The 18,563-nt window shown below is 47.8% G+C and overlaps 1 protein-coding gene across 2 annotated transcripts in view; it reads left to right on the top strand.

Moving 5' to 3' along the window:
* The first annotated feature begins 7,717 nt into the window (after positions 1-7,717).
* Positions 7,718-18,563, top strand: part of LOC103225124 (argonaute RISC component 1) — a 46,840-nt gene continuing 35,994 nt past the window's right edge. Inside the window, exons 1-5 of one of the 2 annotated variants that reach the window (XM_007979428.3) lie at positions 7,718-7,970; positions 12,964-13,147; positions 17,213-17,333; positions 17,760-17,941; positions 18,338-18,474. In XM_007979428.3, the coding sequence (XP_007977619.1) occupies positions 7,946-7,970; positions 12,964-13,147; positions 17,213-17,333; positions 17,760-17,941; positions 18,338-18,474 (649 nt within the window). In that variant the 5' untranslated portion in view covers positions 7,718-7,945. The remainder of the gene's footprint in view (positions 7,971-12,963; positions 13,148-17,212; positions 17,334-17,759; positions 17,942-18,337; positions 18,475-18,563) is intronic. The other variant, XM_037997039.2, reaches the window with a different exon arrangement.

Below are 18,563 nucleotides of genomic sequence, written 5' to 3'. Positions count from 1 at the left end.
GCTAACTTTTTGTATTTTTAGTAGAGATGGGGTTTCACCATATTAGCCAGGATGGTTTCGATCTCCTGACCTCGTGATCCGCCTGTCTCGGCCTCCCAAAGTGTTGGGATTACAGGCGTGAGCCACTGTGCCCGTACAGAAATCCTTCTTATGGATGAACAAAGAAAGTGATTTTTTTTTTTTTTTTTTTTTTTTTTGAGACGGAGTCTCGCTCTGTCGCCCAGACTGGAGTGCATCACTGCAAGCTCCACCTCCCGGGTTTACGCCATTCTCCTGCCTCAGTCTCCCGAGTAGCTGGGACTACAGGCACCCGCCACCTCGCCCGGCTAGTTTTTTGTATTTTTTTAGTAGAGACAGGGTTTCACCGTGTTGGCCAGATGGTCTCGATCTCCTGACCTCGTGATCCACCCATCTCGGCCTCCCAAAGTGCTGGGATTACAGGCTTGAGCCACCGCGCCTGGCCAGAAAGTGATTTCTTGAAGTGAAATTGACTCTGGTGAAAGTGCTGTGAACATTGTTGAAATATCAACAAAATATTTAGAATATTGTGTAAACCTAGTTGATATGGCAGTGACAGTGTTTGAGAGGATTGACTCCAATTTTGAGGGAAGTTTACTGTGGGTAAAATGCTATCAAACAGTATTGCATGCTATAGAGAATTTTGTTTTTTAGGAGACAGGCTTTTGCTGTGTCCCCCAGGCTGGAATGCAGTGGTGCGGTCATGGCTCAGTGCAGCCTCGACCACCTGGGCTAGGCTCAAATGATCCTCCTGCCTCAGCCTCCTGAGTAGCTGGGACTGCAGGCATACTCCTCCACACCTGGCTAATTTTTGTATTTTTTGTAGCAAGGAAATCTCACTCTGTTGCCTGTGCTCATCCAGGGTAGCCTGTCCAAAGCTGCTAGGCTCTCCTGTTCTGCCAGGCCAAGCTTAGGGTTTTGGGGCCTTCATGTATGCTAGAGAATATGCAGGAAAATAGGCTTGATCTGGTTCAGTTCGGTTGCAGGCTGGGTGGAACTGAACTATGAATCTGCATAGAGTGTCAGAACCAGGGACAGCTCCTCCTGTCACCTTTGCTGCCTTTCTCCTGGCGTGGGCTAGGGAGAGAATGGGCAGATTTCGTGATGATATACTCTTTAGCTTCTTTTCTCACTGCTTCTTGCTTCCATTTTTATTCAAGAATATTACTACTGATTGTTCCTGGTGTAATGTGCTATTTTTCACCTCATACTTTCTGTTAGTGCTGCTTAGTACACCTTTCTCCCATCTTTACTTTGCCTGGCTAATTCCTGCTCATCCTCACAGGCCTGTTTAAGTAGATATCTCTTCTATGTAACCTACCCTGATTATCCCAGACTAGATTAGACATACCTCCTCTTAGTTCCCATGTCATCCATGTGCCTCTGTCATTACACTTAAGGTTTCATTGAAATTATCATCCATACTGTCTAGTGCAGTAGCCACTAACCACATGTATTAAGCATTTGAAATGTGGCTAGTCTGAATTGAAATGTGTTTTGTGTAAAATACACACTGAATTTCAGATTTACATAAAAATATAAAATATTAGTAATTTTTTTTTTTTTTTTTGGGACGGAGTCTCACTCTGTCGCCCAGGCTGGAGTGCAGTGGCATGATCCCGGCTCACCGCAACCTCTGCCTCCTGAGTTCAGGCGATTCTTCTGCCTCAGCCTCCTGAGTAGCTGGGACTACAGGCGAGCGCCACCATGCCCAGCTAATTTTTGTATTTTTAGTAGAGATGGGGTTTGACCATATTGGCCAGGCTGGTCCTGAACTCCTGACTTTGTGATCCACCCACCTCGGCTTCCCAAAGTGCTGGGATTACAGGGGTGAGCCACTGCACCTGACCCAATATCAGTAATTTTTATATTGATATGTTGATTTTGAGGGTTAAATATGTTACTAAAATTATTTTTACCTGTTTCCTTTTTATTTTTATTTATTTATTTTTGAGACGGAGTCTTGCTCTGTTGCCCAGGCTGGAGTGCAGTGGCGCTGTCTCGGCTCACTGCAATCTCTTCCTCCTGGGTTCACGCCATTCTCCTGCCTCAGCCTCCCGAGCAGCTGGGACTATAGGCGCCTGCCACCATGCCCGGCTAATTCTTTTTTGTATTTTTAATAGAGGGGGGTTTCACCTTGTTAGCCAGGATGGTCTCCATCTCCCCTCGTGATCCTTCTTGCTTGGACTTTCAAAGTGCTGGGATTATAGGTATGAGCCACCACGCCCAATTCCTTTTTAATTTTTACAACATAGCTAAAAGAAATTCTAAAATTACATATTTAGCTCGTATGATACTCCTGTTGGACAGCACTGATATATGTAATTGTTTCTTCTTAGGGGTACGGACTGTCTCAATTACATCCTTGTATCTTTGAATTTCTGGGGCACACTACATGGGGATGGGTAGGGATACCTGATGCTCATCCTCAGAACTTGGAGGCTGGAGTGGCAAATGTCCAATAGACATTATTACATTATTTTCCATCCAGGAACTCGGCCTCTCTCTCTTCTTAACTCGGGTTATTTTATATGTCTTCTTATTGGTTCTTACAGATTTTCTCATACAAATCACAGACATCTCAGGAAGTTTATATCCAAGAATTTTGAATTGGATATTTTATCATATAGTTTCTAATTAGTTATTGCTGGTACCACCAGTGAATGCTACCGATTTTTGCTTTTTTTTTTTTTTTTTTTTTTTTTTGAGACGGAGTCTCGCTCTGTCCCCCAGGCTGGAGTGCAGTGGCTGGATCTCAGCTCACTGCAAGCTCCGCCCCCTGGGTTCACGCCATTCTCCTGCCTCAGCCTCCTGAGTAGCTGGGACTACAGGCGCCCGCCACCGCGCCCGGCTAATTTTTGTATTTTTTTTTTTTTTTTTTTTTTTTTTTTGAGACGGAGTCTCGCTCTGTCGCCCAGGCTGGAGTGCAGTGGCCGGATCTCAGCTCACTGCAAGCTCCGCCTCCCAGGTTCACGCCATTCTCCTGCCTCAGCCTCCCGAGTAGCTGGGACCACAGGCGCCTGCCACCTTGCCCGGCTAGTTTTTTGTATTTTTAGTAGAGACGGGGTTTCACCATGTTAGCCAGGATGGTCTCGATCTCCTGACCTCGTGATCCGCCCGTCTCGGCCTCCCAAAGTGCTGGGATTACAGGCTTGAGCCACCGCGCCCGACCTGTATTTTTTTAGTAGAGACGGCGTTTCACCGTGTTAGCCAGGATGGTCTCGATCTCCTGACCTCGTGATCCGCCCGTCTTGGCCTCCCAAAGTGCTGGGATTACAGGCTTGAGCCACCGCGCCCGGCCCACTTATTTATTTATTTATTTTTAATCCTTTTACTTATTTAATCTGTTAATTATACTACATTGATTTCTCTTTTTCCTCAGGTTTTTTAATACTAAAAAGAGGAAAACGTAGATGGGGATGCAAAGTTTTCTCAGGCCATTCTTACTATATTGGCTCTAGGAAATTCTTCATATAGAGAAGATATCTAGATAGAAGACTCAGGCCCACACAGCAGAGGCCCTTAGGTGTGAGTTAGCTATGGACTGAGATGCAAGGATGAAATGGAAACAGAAGGAGCCAATAGGTTTGGGGGAACATATATCGAGGATTACTGAAAGAAATTTATCAGCATAAAAAAGTAAAATGCGGGGGCTGGGCACGGTGGCTTATGCCTGTAATCCCAGCACTTTGGGAGGTCGAGGCAGGTGGATCACCTAAGGTCAGGAGTTTGAGACCAGCCTGACCAACATGGAGAAACCCCATCTCTACTAAAAATACAAAATTAGCTGGGTGTAGTGGTGCATGCCTGTAATCCCAGCTACTTGGGAGGCTGAGGCAGGAGAGTCGCTTGAACCCGGGAGGCAGGAGAGTCGCTTGAAGTTACGATGAGCCAAGATCGTGCCATTGCACTCCAGCCTGGGCAATGAGAGCAAAACTCCGTCTCAAAAAAAAAAAAAAAAAAAAATGTAAAATGCAGCTGGGGGCAGTGGCTCATGCCTGTAATCCCAACATTTTGGGAGGCCGAGGTGGGTGGATCACCTGAGGTCAGGAGTTTGAGACCAGTCTGGGCAACATGGCGCAAACATTAGCTGGGTGTGGTGGCATGTGCCTATCATCCCAGCTACTCGGGAGGCAGAAGCATGAGAATTGCTTGAACCTGGGAGGCAGAGGCTTCAGTGACCCAAGACTGCACCATTGCACTCCAGCCTGGGCGACAGAGTGAGACTCTGTCTCAAAAAAAACAAAAAAAACAGCAACAAAAAAAGCAAAATACTATCTGGATTTCCATTTTACTCTGCCACTTTGCCTAGCTGAGAGTGAAGTCCCTGATTACAGGTGCACTCTGCAGAAAGACTTTCAGAGGCTGGGGCCAGGCTTGACTTCACTAGCCACTTTGGAGATGGCTCAGAATAGTGACTACTGCCTTTGCACAAAGTGAAGTATGAGGTTGAGTATTTAGAATAGGGGAGTCAGACTCTTCTTATGGAATGTTGAGGTTCCAGCTCAGTTACATCAGGGCAGAGGTCTTTCTGAGACCTTTGAGAGTTTTTTGAGAGAGTTTTTCTGAGTGCTTTTTGATGCTATCTTGTTGATTCAGGTAAACCCAAATTTACTGATCACTCTAGGCACAGCTTGTGCCAGGCACTAAAGGAGGACAGCAATGCATCTGATATTGTCCCTGTTTTTAAGGAACATAGATTATAGTGTGGAACCAGGTGTGGTAGCTCACCTTTGCCCTGGTGTAACTGAGCTGGGACCTTTGCCCTAGTGTAACTGAGCTGGACTCTCAGCATTCCATAAGAAGAGTCTTTGGGAAGTTGAGGCAGGGGGATTGCTTGAGCCCAGGAGTTCAACACCAGCCTGGGCAATATAGCGAGACCCTCATCTCTACAATAAGTAAGTAAATAAATAAATAAAAAGTCAGGCATGGTGGCATGCGCCTGTAGTCTCAGCAACTCAGGAGACTGAGGTGGGAGAATTACTTGCGCCTGAGAGGTGGAGACTGCAGAGTCCAGATTGTGCAACTGCACTACAGCCTGGGCAACAGAGTAAGACCCTGTCCCAAAAAAAGAATATAGTGTGAGAGGCAAGTAATGATTATGATAGCAGCTGATACCTTCCTTGCATTCTTTTTAGGCAGTGTTCTAAAGTGTTTTTGTTTTGTTTTTGGAGATGGAGTCTTGCTTTGTCACCTAGGCTGGAGTGCAGTGGCGTGATCTCAGCTCACTGCAACCTCTGCCTCCTGGGTTCAAGCGATTCTTGTGCCTCAGCCTCCCGAGGAGCTGGGACTACAGGCGTGTGCCATTACGCTCAGCTAATTTTTGTATTTTTAGGAGAGATGGGTTTTCACTATGTTGGCCAGGCTGGTCTTGAACTCCTGACCTCAGGTGATCTGCCCGCCTCAGTCTCCCAAAGTGCTGAGATTACAGGCATGAACCACTGCGCCCAGCCACTAAAGTGGTTTTATGTATTAACTCATTTCATCTTCACAACAGCTGAATGAGGTAGGTACTATTACCACTGCCATTTTACAGAGGAGGAAATTGAGACACGGAGAAGTTAAATAATGGGCCTAATGTTACATGTCTAGTAAATGCAGGGACAGTATTGAAACCAAGACAGTCTGGCTCCAGAGTCTTTGTTCTTCACCTCTACTTTGTATGTAGGGGAGTAATTTCTCAGCATCATCAGCCTTATCTGGAAACTTGTTAGAAATGCACATTTTTGGGTCCCACCCAACACCTACTGAATCGAAAACTCTGGAGGCAGGGCTTACCAATCCAAGTTTTGCTTTTTTTTTTTTTTTTTTTTTTTTTGAGACAGAGTTTAACTCTTGTTGCCTGGGCTGGAGTACAATGGCATGATCTCAGCTCACTGCAACCTCCCCCTCCCTGGTTCAAGTGATTCTCCTGCCTTAGCCTCTGGAGTAGCTGGGATTACAGGTGTCTGCCACAACACCCGGCTAATTTTTTATATTTTTAGTAGAGACGAGATTTCACCGTGTTGGCCAGGCTGGTCTTGAACTTCTGACCTCAGGTGATCCACCCGCCTCAGTCTGCCAAAGTGCTGGGGTTACAGGCGTGAGCCACTGCACCCAGCCACCAATCCAAGTTTTAACAAGCTTTCCAGGAGATTCTGATGGTTGCTGTTTGAGAACCTCTAGAAGCAAGGCATGGTATAAGTGTCAGAAATTAATCTCCTCATGAATAAGGACTGGTTATGGTCCGCCCCTTAAGTTCCCAGCCTCTGCATGGCATCTAGTGTAAAGCAGGCATCAAAAATTTGTGTGAGTTTATGGGAAAGTGGTGTTTGAGCTGGGTCTCTTACCCCACCTATCACTGCACCAGACTGAATAGGAGGGAGAATGGGATTTCCCAGAAACTTTGATACTAGCAAGGAAGTGGTTATGATACTTCTGGCAAGATATGATAAGGGTCTGCATCAGCATAAGAAACCATCAGAATGGCATCGAATCATGTGAGAGCAGTTCAGAAGGTAAACATGTCCAGACGTGGTGAACAGCTGAATAGAGGGAAAGAACAAGGGATAGAGGAACTGTCATTTCTGACATGAAGGTGCTATTCATTGAGATAGGAAGCACAGGGCAAGTATGTTTGTGAGTAAAAGATAAAGTATTTGGTTGGACTTCTTAAATTTGAAGTTCTGGTAGGATATCCAGGTGGAGCTGTCCAGCAGACACGTGGAAATGTGAGTCTGAGACATGGTTGGAAATAGAGATTTGGAGGGATAGTTGGGCCGTAAGAGTGGATGAGACCTTCAAGGGGAGAGTGGAATGAGAAGAGAGCTGGGTTTGGAACCACAGTGAACAGTTAACGAGGCAAAAACAAAAGGGGCCCTTTAAAAGACTGAAAAGGACTTAGGCAATAGGAGACTGCAGAAGATGCCGCAGCCAAGTGGAAGGCTCAGAAGGGAAGTAGAGGCACAGTGACAGATGCTGCAGAAAAATAATCGAAAAGTATCGTTTGGATTTCAACCCCGAAAGTCATTTAAGTGACGTGGTGAGAGCAGAAGCAGATTGACAAGAGTTCAGGCATGAGCTGTAGATGAGAAAGTGGAGGCAGGTACTTCCCAGGTCCGGTGGACAGAGCTCTGTAGCTGTACTTAAGTTAAAACTGTGACATCTTCCAGGGTAGGCAGGGTCTCTACTTATCTGTGGTCTCAGCATCCAGCCCACGGCCTGGAAGAGGGGGTGGCGTCAATGAGTTCAGTGACTAGGGACGGAGAAAGACTTCGCGGAGGCAGTCGCTTTGCGGCCAAGGCTTGAAGGATGAGGGTGATTGGGAGGAGAGGTGGGAGGCGAGGTGGGAGGCAGGGCCCCTGGGCGCTGGAGTGCCGGGGGTCTGGGAATGAGGTGGGGTTCCCATAATGTGCGCGCGGCTCGGTGCGACAGGCGGGGGCTGTGTGTAGGTTTGGAGGGACCTATTTGGGGAAAAGACAGGGCGGAAGGCAGCTGTGGCGGGGTGTCCCTTCGCCCTGCCCCACTTATGCCACTGCGCGGTTCCAAGGCACCGTTATCGGAGCCCTCCCGCCGGGCTGCATGACAACGGGTGACCGCCAGGGGCCGCTGTCTCGGGTCCCCGGTGCCCCCGCCCCTCTCCATTGGCCTTTGTTGCCGTCTGAGCGCCCCGCTTGACTCGTTCCGGTCCGCCCCCTGGGCCTGGCGGTCGCGCCTGCGCACTGGCAGCTGGCCGGGCGCTCGCAGGGGGAGCTGCTGCAGGCTCCGCGGCGGCGGCGGCGGCGGCGGCGGCAACGGAGGGTGCGGGGGCGGCGGCGCGAGCGGCCGGGCTTGGTAGGGGAGCCGAGCCCGGCCCGGGAACCCGAGCAGCGAGAGTGCGGGGTACCTAGGCCCCTCACGCTGGACTTCACAGTCTCCGGGCCGCCTGACCTCCGCACGGGTATATGGGATGGAAGCGGGACCCTCGGGAGCAGGTAAGGGCCCCCCGGAGGGGGAACGGTGCATGCTCCAAGGACTGGGGACTCCCGCATGAAAAGCGTGGTTTCCAAGTGAGGGAAGCGCTCCTGAGTGAGGAGAAGGGCTCTCCCACGATGGGGGCCCAGTTTGAAGGAGGCTGTGTGCAGTTCCGGGGGAGAACCATGTGAAGAGAGCCCTGAGATGGGGGCTGTTTGTCCAAGGAGGCTGTATGCAGTCCTGCAGGTTGGAAGTAATCTGGGAGAAGGGCCTGCACGCACGGAAGGACTCCCAGACGTCCGTGGAGGCCTACGGAGAGGCCCGGCAGGTGGCAGGGGACGGGCTCCAGGTGTCCAGGAGAGGAGGGGGCGACACAGATGGGCCTGGAGCTACCGCATGCCGGGGGCGGGGGCTCCGCTGGGCTGGAATAAGCTAATGTCCCTTGGGAGAAGGCGCCAGAACTGGACTGTGAGCTCCGCCCCACCGGGCCTGACGCGAGGGCGAGGGTCAGGGGGCGGTGGGTGGGGACCCAGTCCCGGGATTCCCCCCGTGGGTCTGGGGAGTCGGAGTGGAGGCTCCGGAGCATGCGCGGAGGTGGCAGCTGGCAGGGGCTGCCCGACGTGGTGGGGGCGTGGCCGTCCAAATACCCCCACCTCTCTTCGCCGCCCCCCCCCCCCCCGCGTTTGGCTTGGAAAAAGGAGCGTGCTGATGGGGTGCATTCTCTTTTAGGTTATGCTGGCAGAGTGCAAATGGTTATGGTCCCCGCCCCCATTTTAGGGGCTCTTACACTTGGCCCTCAGTAACAGTTTGCCAAGCATGGGTTGAGGGAAGCTGCCAAAGTGCATTTTTCTGCCACAGGAAAGACTGGGACTGAAGCAATGGGTTCTGGGGGTGGGTCCTCCTAAAGATAGGCCTTAGGAAAGGTATTGGTTACGGAGGAATAAAGGACAGGGCAGACAGGGGCTACCTGGAAGGAGTTGTCTGCTTGGTTTGCAAGTTTCTGCTCCAATACTGAGTAGAGATGGGGGCTTTTAATCCAAAGATAATGACCTTTTCCATTGAATTGTCTGTTAAGGTTACACTCTACAGTTATAACATTTATTCTAATATTTCTTAATATTTTCATGGCTCCTATCTTCCACTGGATATCTTTCCGTTTTCCTCTCCCTGCTTCCCAGAAACTGTCAGGGCTGTCTTTAGAGCCAAGATCTAAACCCTACAAACAAGTTGGAGGATGGGGGAGTTTATAGCCTTCACCCTGGTGAGGCGCAGGTGATAGCCTTAACTTCTTATTTGCAGGTAATGAGGAGAAAAAGACATAGGAACAGAGGATAAACTGAGGCAGGATTGCCTTAAGAAAACTGGAGTCCTCAGGATGGGCTGTGGGATGGTGATAGCTCTTGTGTCTTAAGTGTCTTACCCTGTGATGGGACGAGGAGCCTGGACCTGGGAATCCTTCAGGTCATCTCTCACCACTTCCTTACATTTGGTCTGGGAATGGGAATCAAATTTCCATTTGGGACATGAACTTTATTACTTTCCTAATGGAAATTATTTTGTTTTTTTTTTGTAGCAGACCTAACTCCCTCCCACTCTCTCGAGGAAATAGCTCCTACCACCTCACTCAAGTTATCCATTTAGTGATCTATAAGTACTTAGTGACTGTTTTCCCCCTAATAACCAACCTTGTATAGGTTGTGTAGTCCCAAGGATAAGCGCAGGGAGCAACTGACTTTTGTACTTCCTCTCTGTCAGGCCCCTCTCTCCATCCCAGGCACTCCTGTTTTTCAAGGCTGGGGACTATTTCCAACAACCCATGAACTAGAGTAGTGGGGTAGGTCATTGAGGTCCACATGGATTGCTGGTTGCTGGTACCCATTCTAGACTAACGATTTTTATCCCGATGAATTCCTAATAGGCTCTGGAGTGATGAAAAATTGACTTTTTAAAAATTTGTTACAAAAAATAAGCTTCTAGGAAAGGAGCTAGAACCTGCTGTTTGGAGTCAGCCATAGCCTTAGGAAAAGCCTAGTGGGACAGGTTTTGCCTCAGAAAAGGGTATAATTGAGATTCAGTCTGGAAGCTGCAGATTGAGGGACCCCATAACTGCCTCCTTCCTAGGCCCGGACTGTTCTCTTGTAGGAAGTTAGAGTGGTGTCCCAAGGTGGCCTGAGGACATAATACACGACACTAAAGTGTTGTGTAAAAAACGAACAAACAAACAAACAAAAAGCCCAAAAAACTAAAGCATTGTTGCTAGCCTCACTGGGCTTATGCCCAGGTCTGCCTTCTGTGCTCAGGTGTGTTCCAAGCACATACACTAGACTAGGTGCTCCCTGAAGGTAGAAGCAGTGTCTGGTTTATTTGTAGAACTAGCAAGTGCCTAGTGTATAGGCCCTGGCACAGAATACATGTTTATTAATTAAATCACATTCAAATGTGAACATAAATGGTTAAGCACATATATGGATATTTAATAAAGTGTATATTCACATGGAACAGATCCTTTTTGGAGAGATTGGCCTGTTAGTCTTTGCTTGCCCACCAGCTAACCTAACCTAACCTAACCTAACCTTGAATTTGTGTCTTTTGAATATGCAGTCTGGCTCCTTGGGAGGTGTGTGGGCCTCAGAACTGCAGGAAAGGAATCCTGAGCCAGGGCTTTCAGCTCTGTTACTTTTCCTTCTCTGGGCTCCTTGGGGATGGGGGAGGGGGAGTGTCCTTTTCAGGGCCCCTCCCTCCTTGCTTTTGTCTGAAGAGAAGGGCCCCGCCCCTTTCCCCCTAGGCCCAAGCTTTGTCCTCTGTGCTGGGGCCCTCATCTGCATCACAAAGTGGCCGTCTGTCCCTGTCTGGGTCTGTAGGGAAGTGTCTCCCTTTCTCAGACTAAAAGCTGGGGTAAGGGGGGTGGGGAGAAGACTGTGCTGTTGTTAGGCTTTCAGGGGGATGGAATGGGAGAGAGGTTCCTGCTTGCTGCTGTCTTTCCTAGTTTGAAGATGAAGTGGGGGTGCGGGCTCCCCTGTTTTCCCAAAGCTTCTTTGGAGAGGATGGTGCTCTAAGGCTATGTCTGGTATGTAGTCGGGTTTCTGGGGAAGAGAAGGCTTTGAGGCTGAGTGTCTGTCCCATCCCCCATCATTTCTAACTAGCCCCCCAGCTCTAGGGGTTATCTTTCTCCCAAGGCCCCAAATGATTATTCAGTCTGGGAGGGGAAGAAGGTGAATGCAATATAAGAACTTGGGGAGGGAAAGGATGTCTCTTACTGGCTACACCCACAACTGTGCATGTTTGTCTTGTGTAGTGTTTATAATTGTTTCTGGGCAATTACAGGTGTTTGTGTGTTTGTGTGCTGTGTGTGCTTGTGTGTTTTTGTGGTGTGTCTATGGATATGTTTGTTCATTCATTTCATATCGGTGTGTTGAATACTTCCTGTGTGTTTGCCAGACACTGGAGATTAAGCTGTGACCAAGGCAGATATAGTCCCTGCCTTTGAATAACTCAGTCTAGGGTAGTGAAGGATATGTATATGAGTGTAAATTGCCAAGGTCTAAGTGTGTGTTTGGATGTGTGTGATGGGAATGTGTGTCTGTCTGTCCGTGAGCTTGTGTGCAATTTCTGTCCACCACTTTCTGAGGCAGGTAGCCAGGTGCTAGTAGATAGGTTTTCACTTCCCCATGTAGCTGAGTTCTGAAGACCTTTTCCATCCAGGCTGGGCCTTCATTTCCCTGTCTGTAGAGTGGGACTGGGCTTGATAGGTGGTTAGAGGGAAACAGAGCAACTTAGCTCTGGGAAGCTACCCCTCCCATGAATGGTTCTGACCTCTTCCTGACCCCCAGCTGAGGATATGCCCCATCCCCCAAGCTTGTCTGACTGTGAAAGCAGAGGTCTGGTAATGGGAGGTTCTGGGCTGGTTTATCCCTCTCTTCTCTCACCTGGGCTGGTTCTCTACTGCCAAGAACAATAGTAGCATATTATTCCCTTTTTTTCTCTCTTCCCCCAAAGCTAGAAAATAAGACTGGAGGCAGCAGCCAGACTGGCAAAAGAGGGTAAAGTAGCTGGATCTGGCCCTACCCTATCCCTTTCCCAAGGGCCCCCTCTGTCTTGAAATTTATCTCTGCTTCTGCTGTCTGGACCTTCTGTGTGGAAGGATCTGTGGGGCATGGAGAGAATCTTGTGTTCTTCCTGGAGCCAGTATCTCTTCTCTAGCATTCTAATTGCCATCTCTTCCTCTCAAACCTGTTAGTTCTTTCTTTATTCAAGCTTTTTTTTTTTTTTAAATATCATTGCCTCCCCAATTGCCGCTTTGTTTCTTCCTGTCTGCCCCACCCCTTGACTCCAGCCTTCTCTCCTTCTCCTTGCCTTTTTCTATTTTGTGACCTCCAGCTCTGTCCTGTTCTCCATCCCCCTTTCTCTTTTCCTTAGTCTCCAAACTATCCTTTGAGCCTTTTCTCCTTTTCCCTCTCTCCAACTCTCACCATTCAGTTGCCCTAATCCTGCCTCAAATACTGACCCTGCCCTCCCCAACCTGGCCTTCTCTGGATCTTCTTCCTGCCCACCTATAAAGGAACATAAAGGTTATGCCATTTTGTATTCAGCATGGTGATGAATGGAGTGAGCATCTGGCTGGCAGAGAATAGAAATTCTTGGTCTGCTAGATACCTGGTGAAGGCAAGTGTCTTACTCTAGTAGAAGAAAGAAAGGGTTTTGTTACTAGGAGCCAGATTTAGTCTCTCTGCTTAACATGCAATAGGAACTTATTATATATTAACTTAATGAATTTAAAGTAGACAATAAGGATAATTTTCCTAACTGGAGAGAGATTTAAAAAAACCAGAAAACAAAAACAAAAACACAGATGAGCTTGAGATGTCCCCTGGAAGCCCTCAGCTGGGTTGGGTAGCAGGAAAGAGGCATTCTCTATACTCTCATGTTCCTGTTCTGGGAGGCCTTGTTCCTTCTCTGATAAGAGTAGTTAGGAGATTACCAGACTTTACCCTCACCAGCCTCTTTGTCTCGTAGCTGCGGGCGCTTACCTGCCCCCCCTGCAGCAGGTGTTCCAGGCACCTCGCCGGCCTGGCATTGGCACTGTGGGGAAACCAATCAAGCTCCTGGCCAATTACTTTGAGGTGGACATCCCTAAGATCGACGTGTACCACTACGAGGTGGACATCAAGCCGGATAAGTGTCCCCGTAGAGTCAACCGGTAAGTGATGCACACCTAAGCTACCAAATCTGAAAGACACCAACCTTGAAAGAGGGGCCAGAAAGGTAAAAGAAAAACCAGTAAAGGGTAGTATCACCAAATCTAAGGAAGTTTTTGAGAAGGAGATGCCAAGTAGGATAAATGCTGAAAAATAGTCCAATTGGACTTCGCTATTAGAAGATTATTAGTGACTTGGCAGAGCAATTTCAGCAGAAAGTAGTTGAGCTAGTTAATCTAACTAATTGAGTTAAGAAATAAGTACAGTGCCTACTACATTTCAATATTAGTTGAATGAATAAAGAGTTTTAAAGAATGAGATATGGGTATGTTTACAGATTAAGGAGAAGGAGATAGTAAAGATGAAGTTAAAAGTTTGGGATAGAGGGGAGAAATTAATGGGATGTCCTTGATGAGGCCGAAGGACATTGTAGGATGCACAGTTGGAGGGATTAGCTCTATTTAGAGGAAGTGATATTTCCTCTTTTTTTTTTGATGTGGAGTTTTGCTCTTGTTGCCCAGGCTGGAGTGCAATGGCGCTATTTTAGCTCAATGCAAACTCCGTCTCCCAGTTTAAGCGATTCTCCTGGCTCAGCCTCCTGAGTAGCTGGGATTACAGGCATCTGTCAACATGCCCGGCTATTTTTTTTGTATTTTTAGTAGAGACGGGTTTCACCATGTTGGCCAGGCTGGTCTTGAACTCCTGACCCCAGGTGATCTGCCCGCTTCGGCTTCCCAAAGTGCTGGGATTACAGGCGTGAGCCACCGTGCCTGGCCTCTGCGATATTTCTTTAATTAATTAATTTTATTATTATTTGAAAACTATATGTATAATATAAAAAAATTCAAGTATCACAAAAAGATAGTAGTGAAAAATATCTCCTTACTATCCTGGTCTCTAGTCCCCCAGTACCATTAATTGTTACCTTTTTTTTTTTTTTTTTTTGAGACAGAGCCTCCTTCAGGCTCTGTCAGGCTGGTGTGCAGTGGCGCCATCTCAGATCACTGCACTCTCTGCCTCCTAGGTTCAGGCAGTTCTCGTGCCTCTGCCTGCCAAGTAGCTGGGATGACAGGCAAATGATTCTCCTGCCTCAGCCTCCTGAGTAGCTGGGACTATAGGTGCCCCCCATCACATAATTTATTGGTGTTTTTAGTAGAGACAGAGTTTCACCATGTTGGCCAGGCTGGTTTCAAACTCCTGACCTCAAGTGATCTGCCTACCTATGCCTCCCAAAGTATTGGGATTACAAGCGTGAGCCACCATACCTGACCAATTGTTACCATTCTGTTTTTTTTGAGACGGAGTTTCACTCTGTCATCCAGGCCAGAGTGCAGTGGCGTGATCTCAACTCACTGCAACCTCTGCCTCCCGGGTTCAAGCGATTCTCCTGCCTCAGCCTCCCAAGTAGCTGGGATTACAGGCACCCGCCACCACGCCTGGCTAATTTTTAAATTTTTAGTAGAGACAGGGTTTCACTATGTTGGCTGGGCTGGTCTCAAACTCCTGACCTCAAGCAGTCCGCCCGCCTCAGCCTTCCAAAGTACTGGGATTACAGGCATGAGCCACCGTGCCCGGCCAATTGTTACCATTCTTGAATATGCTTCCGTATACTATTCTATACATGTGCAGGCATATATGCACATATAACATTTTTAAACACTCAAAACAGGGTTCTTTATACATTGTTCTGTACTTTGTGTTTTTCCACTGAACAATGTATTTTTGAAGGTATTACATACCAGCACATATGGATCTGCCTCATTCTTTTGCATAGGTTGAGTGGCTGTGATATAACTTATATAATAAATCTATTGAGGAACATTTGAGTCTAAATTCTGCTACAAAAATGAAACTTGAATATTATTATATATAGATTCATTTTTGCACTCAAATATGAGTGTATTTGTAGGATAAATTGCTAGGAGTGGGACTGTTGGCCTAATACATTTCAGAGTTTTCAGATATTGCAACTTGTTTTTCAAGGTAAGTTGTACCAACTATACTCCCATCAATAAGGCATCAGAGTGTCTCTTCCTATACCTGCACCAATTTGATATTTGAGATTTTTTTGATCTTTGGCATCCTGATCTTGGTCTAATTTTAAATTGTATTTTTCTAATAAGTGAAGTTGAATATATTTTCATATGTTTAAAAATAATACATGGAAGGGTCATTTTGAGTGTAAGAGGAAAGGAGAAAAATTGATGCACGCACATACTAATATGTTTATGTATATGTCTGGTAACTCGAGGGTGGCCTTGTGTACTATCCTCCGCCTTTTTTAAAGATATTAGAGCTGCTTCCTGATAGGAGACAGGAATGGGTTCTGGAGTTACAGGCTAGTAGAGAAAGTTCTACATAGTCTACATAGAGTAGGAGGGATGGAAGTAATCAGGGACATGAAAAAGATTGCTAGGCAGCACTGAAGCCTAATTGGGATTGAAACCATATGATCACAGTTGCTTCTAATGTACCATTTGTGTTATCCAGTAGTATTCAAGAACTTTGATTTAGAAAGTGTGAAGGTCAGTTGGTTAGATAAACTGGAATTTTGAAGGAATAATGGACACCGTGGGGTCTAAGTTTCAGAGGACAGGAAGTAAGAGATGGTAATGGAGAAAAAACAGGGTGGTCAGACTAAGTGCTTCAGAGAGATGGAAGAGATGAGATTTTTCTTCCACAGTTTATTCTTATTCCAGTTCACATCTCTTCTACCTTTTTTGCTTATCAGATCTGGGATTCGAGATTGGAGCAGCCTAGATTCTGTTCCTGATTTGTTTTTTGTTTTGTTTTAATTTTTTTTGAGACAAGATCTGGCTCTGTCGCCCAGACTGGAGTGCAGTGACATGATCTCAGCTCACTGCAACCTCTGCCTCTCAGGCTCAAGTGATCCTCCCACTTCAGCCTCCTGAGCAGCTGGGGCTATAGGCACACACCACCATGCCTGACTAATTTTTGCATTTTTTTTTTTTTTTTTTTTTTTTTTGAGACGGAGTCTTGCTCTGTCGCCCAGGCTGGAGTGCAGTGGCACGATCTCGGCTCACTGCAAGCTCCGCCCCCGGGTTCACGCCATTCTCCTGCCTTGGCCTCCCAAGTAGCTGGGACTACAGGCGCCCACCACCATGCCCGGCTAGTTTTTTGTATTTTTTTAGTAGAGACGGGGTTTCACGGTGTTAGCCAGGATGGTCTCGATCTCCTGACCTTGTGATCCGCCCGCCTCGGCCTCCCAAAGTGCTGGGATTACAGGCTTGAGCCACCGCGCCTGGCCATTTTTGCATTTTTTGTAGAGACGGAATTTCTCTATGTTGCCCTGGCTGGTCTCAACCTCGGGAGCTCAAGCGAAAGTGCTGGGATTAAAGGCATGATCCACTGCACCTGGCTGTTCTTTTTTTTTTCTTCTTTTTGAGACAAGCTCTTACTGTGTTCCCCAGTCTGGAGCGCAGTAGTGTAATTATAGCTCACTGTAACCCCAAACTCCCAGCCTCAGGTGATCCTCCTGTCTCAACCTCCCAAGCAACTGGGAATATAGGCCCATGCTACCATACCCAGCTAACTAAAAAAAAATTTTTTTTTTTTTTGGTAGAAAATGGGGTCTCACTCTGTTGCCTAAGCTAGCCTTGAGCTCCTAGGCTCAAGTGATCCTCCTGCCTCGGCTGCCCAAAGTACTGGGATTACAGGTGTCAGCCACCATACCTAGCCCTATTCCTGATTCCTGATAGACCCTGGAGTCAAGCTTTTCTCCCTTTAGCCTCCCCCTCAGAAGGCACTCACACCACTCTTTCAGGTCCGTTGGAGCCTTGGTGGTCTGAGGACCAGCAGTGTCACTTGGGAGCATGTTAGAAATGCAGAATTTCAGGCTTCACTCTAGACCTGCTGAATCCGAAGCTACATTTTAATAAAATCTCCAGGTGATTCATAGGAAAGTTAAAGTTTGAGAAGCACTGTCATAGAGTAGATGTTAGGAGTGAGTATAATAGATGGGACATTGCCTGGACTTTGAATTACTTCCAAAAGCTTGAAGTGGTGGTAGTCTCTCAGCTTCCACAGGCCACTCCTATCCCCCACAGGGAAGTGGTGGAATACATGGTCCAGCATTTCAAGCCTCAGATCTTTGGTGATCGCAAGCCTGTGTATGATGGAAAGAAGAACATTTACACTGTCACAGCACTGCCCATTGGCAACGAACGGGTAAGGTTGGGAGTCAGGCTAGGCCTGTGTCAGGGGTCGGGGGTAGAACCAAGCTCGTGTAAGCCTCTTTGGAGTCTGGTGATCCAGAGATCCTTTTCACCTTTTGTGCTGAGAAAGTATTTTTTAGGGTGAGGGGTGGGTAGGTGCTGATGTTTATTTAGTCTCATGTGCCTGTCCGCGTCCTAAACAGATTGAGATTAGACTTAAAATAGACCTAAAGGACTTTCTGCTAGGCTGAGAGGTAGTTGAGAGGAAGAGAAGCACTGAGCCAAGGTGGCTAGAACCTAAGGGGCTGGACTTACTTTGGGGTCTTCATTATGAGCCCCTGTCAACTTGAGGAACATATTCTCAGCAAATCCATGGAGTCGGGGGTCATTCTCGCAGAGCAATGGCAATCCTTCACTCCTTTCTCTCACCCTCCTGAAGGTCGACTTTGAGGTGACAATCCCTGGGGAAGGGAAGGATCGAATCTTTAAGGTCTCCATCAAGTGGCTAGCCATTGTGAGCTGGCGAATGCTGCATGAGGCCCTGGTCAGCGGCCAGATCCCTGTTCCCTTGGAGTCTGTGCAAGCCCTGGATGTGGCCATGAGGCACCTGGCATCCATGAGGTATTGGGTGTAGTTAGTATCTGGGCTACTAGTGTTGGCAGAACTGCTGTCAGGGGAGGAGGGGGGGCACATATTAAGGTCCCACAGTGTGCCATTCAAAAAAAAAAATTATTTGAAGCCCTACCACTCGCCAGGCAAGTGTGTATTTATATTTAGATGGTTTAAAGCCCTGGCCCTGAACTTCTTAGATATCTTTGGGCCTCATCCCATCTGTCCCTGCAGGGCAGAGAGAAGGTAGAAACTTGCACAAGGTCAGTCATACAACTAGTAAAGCATCAGAGCTGGCATTAAAGCCCCGGTGTCCTGCCTTTCAGGCCAGGGCTCCTCCGTGCCCAGGATGCCTCACAGGGTGGGGGCCTGTGCCCGAGGGACCAGTTCTCTGCCTGTCCCTGCCAGGTACACCCCTGTGGGCCGCTCCTTCTTCTCACCGCCTGAGGGCTACTACCACCCGCTGGGGGGTGGGCGCGAGGTCTGGTTCGGCTTTCACCAGTCTGTGCGCCCTGCCATGTGGAAGATGATGCTCAACATTGATGGTGAGTGGGGAGAGCTATGGAGCTAGGGGCACCCCAAGTCCAGTGACCACACTCCCAGCCTCATCCCTCCCAGCTCTGCAACCACACTC

Source organism: Chlorocebus sabaeus, chromosome 20, assembly GCF_047675955.1.
Source record: "Chlorocebus sabaeus isolate Y175 chromosome 20, mChlSab1.0.hap1, whole genome shotgun sequence".
Taxonomy (NCBI): Eukaryota; Metazoa; Chordata; class Mammalia; order Primates; family Cercopithecidae; genus Chlorocebus; species Chlorocebus sabaeus.
The sequence above is the reverse complement of the archived record's forward strand: the minus strand, read 5'-3'. Positions and strand labels throughout refer to the sequence as shown.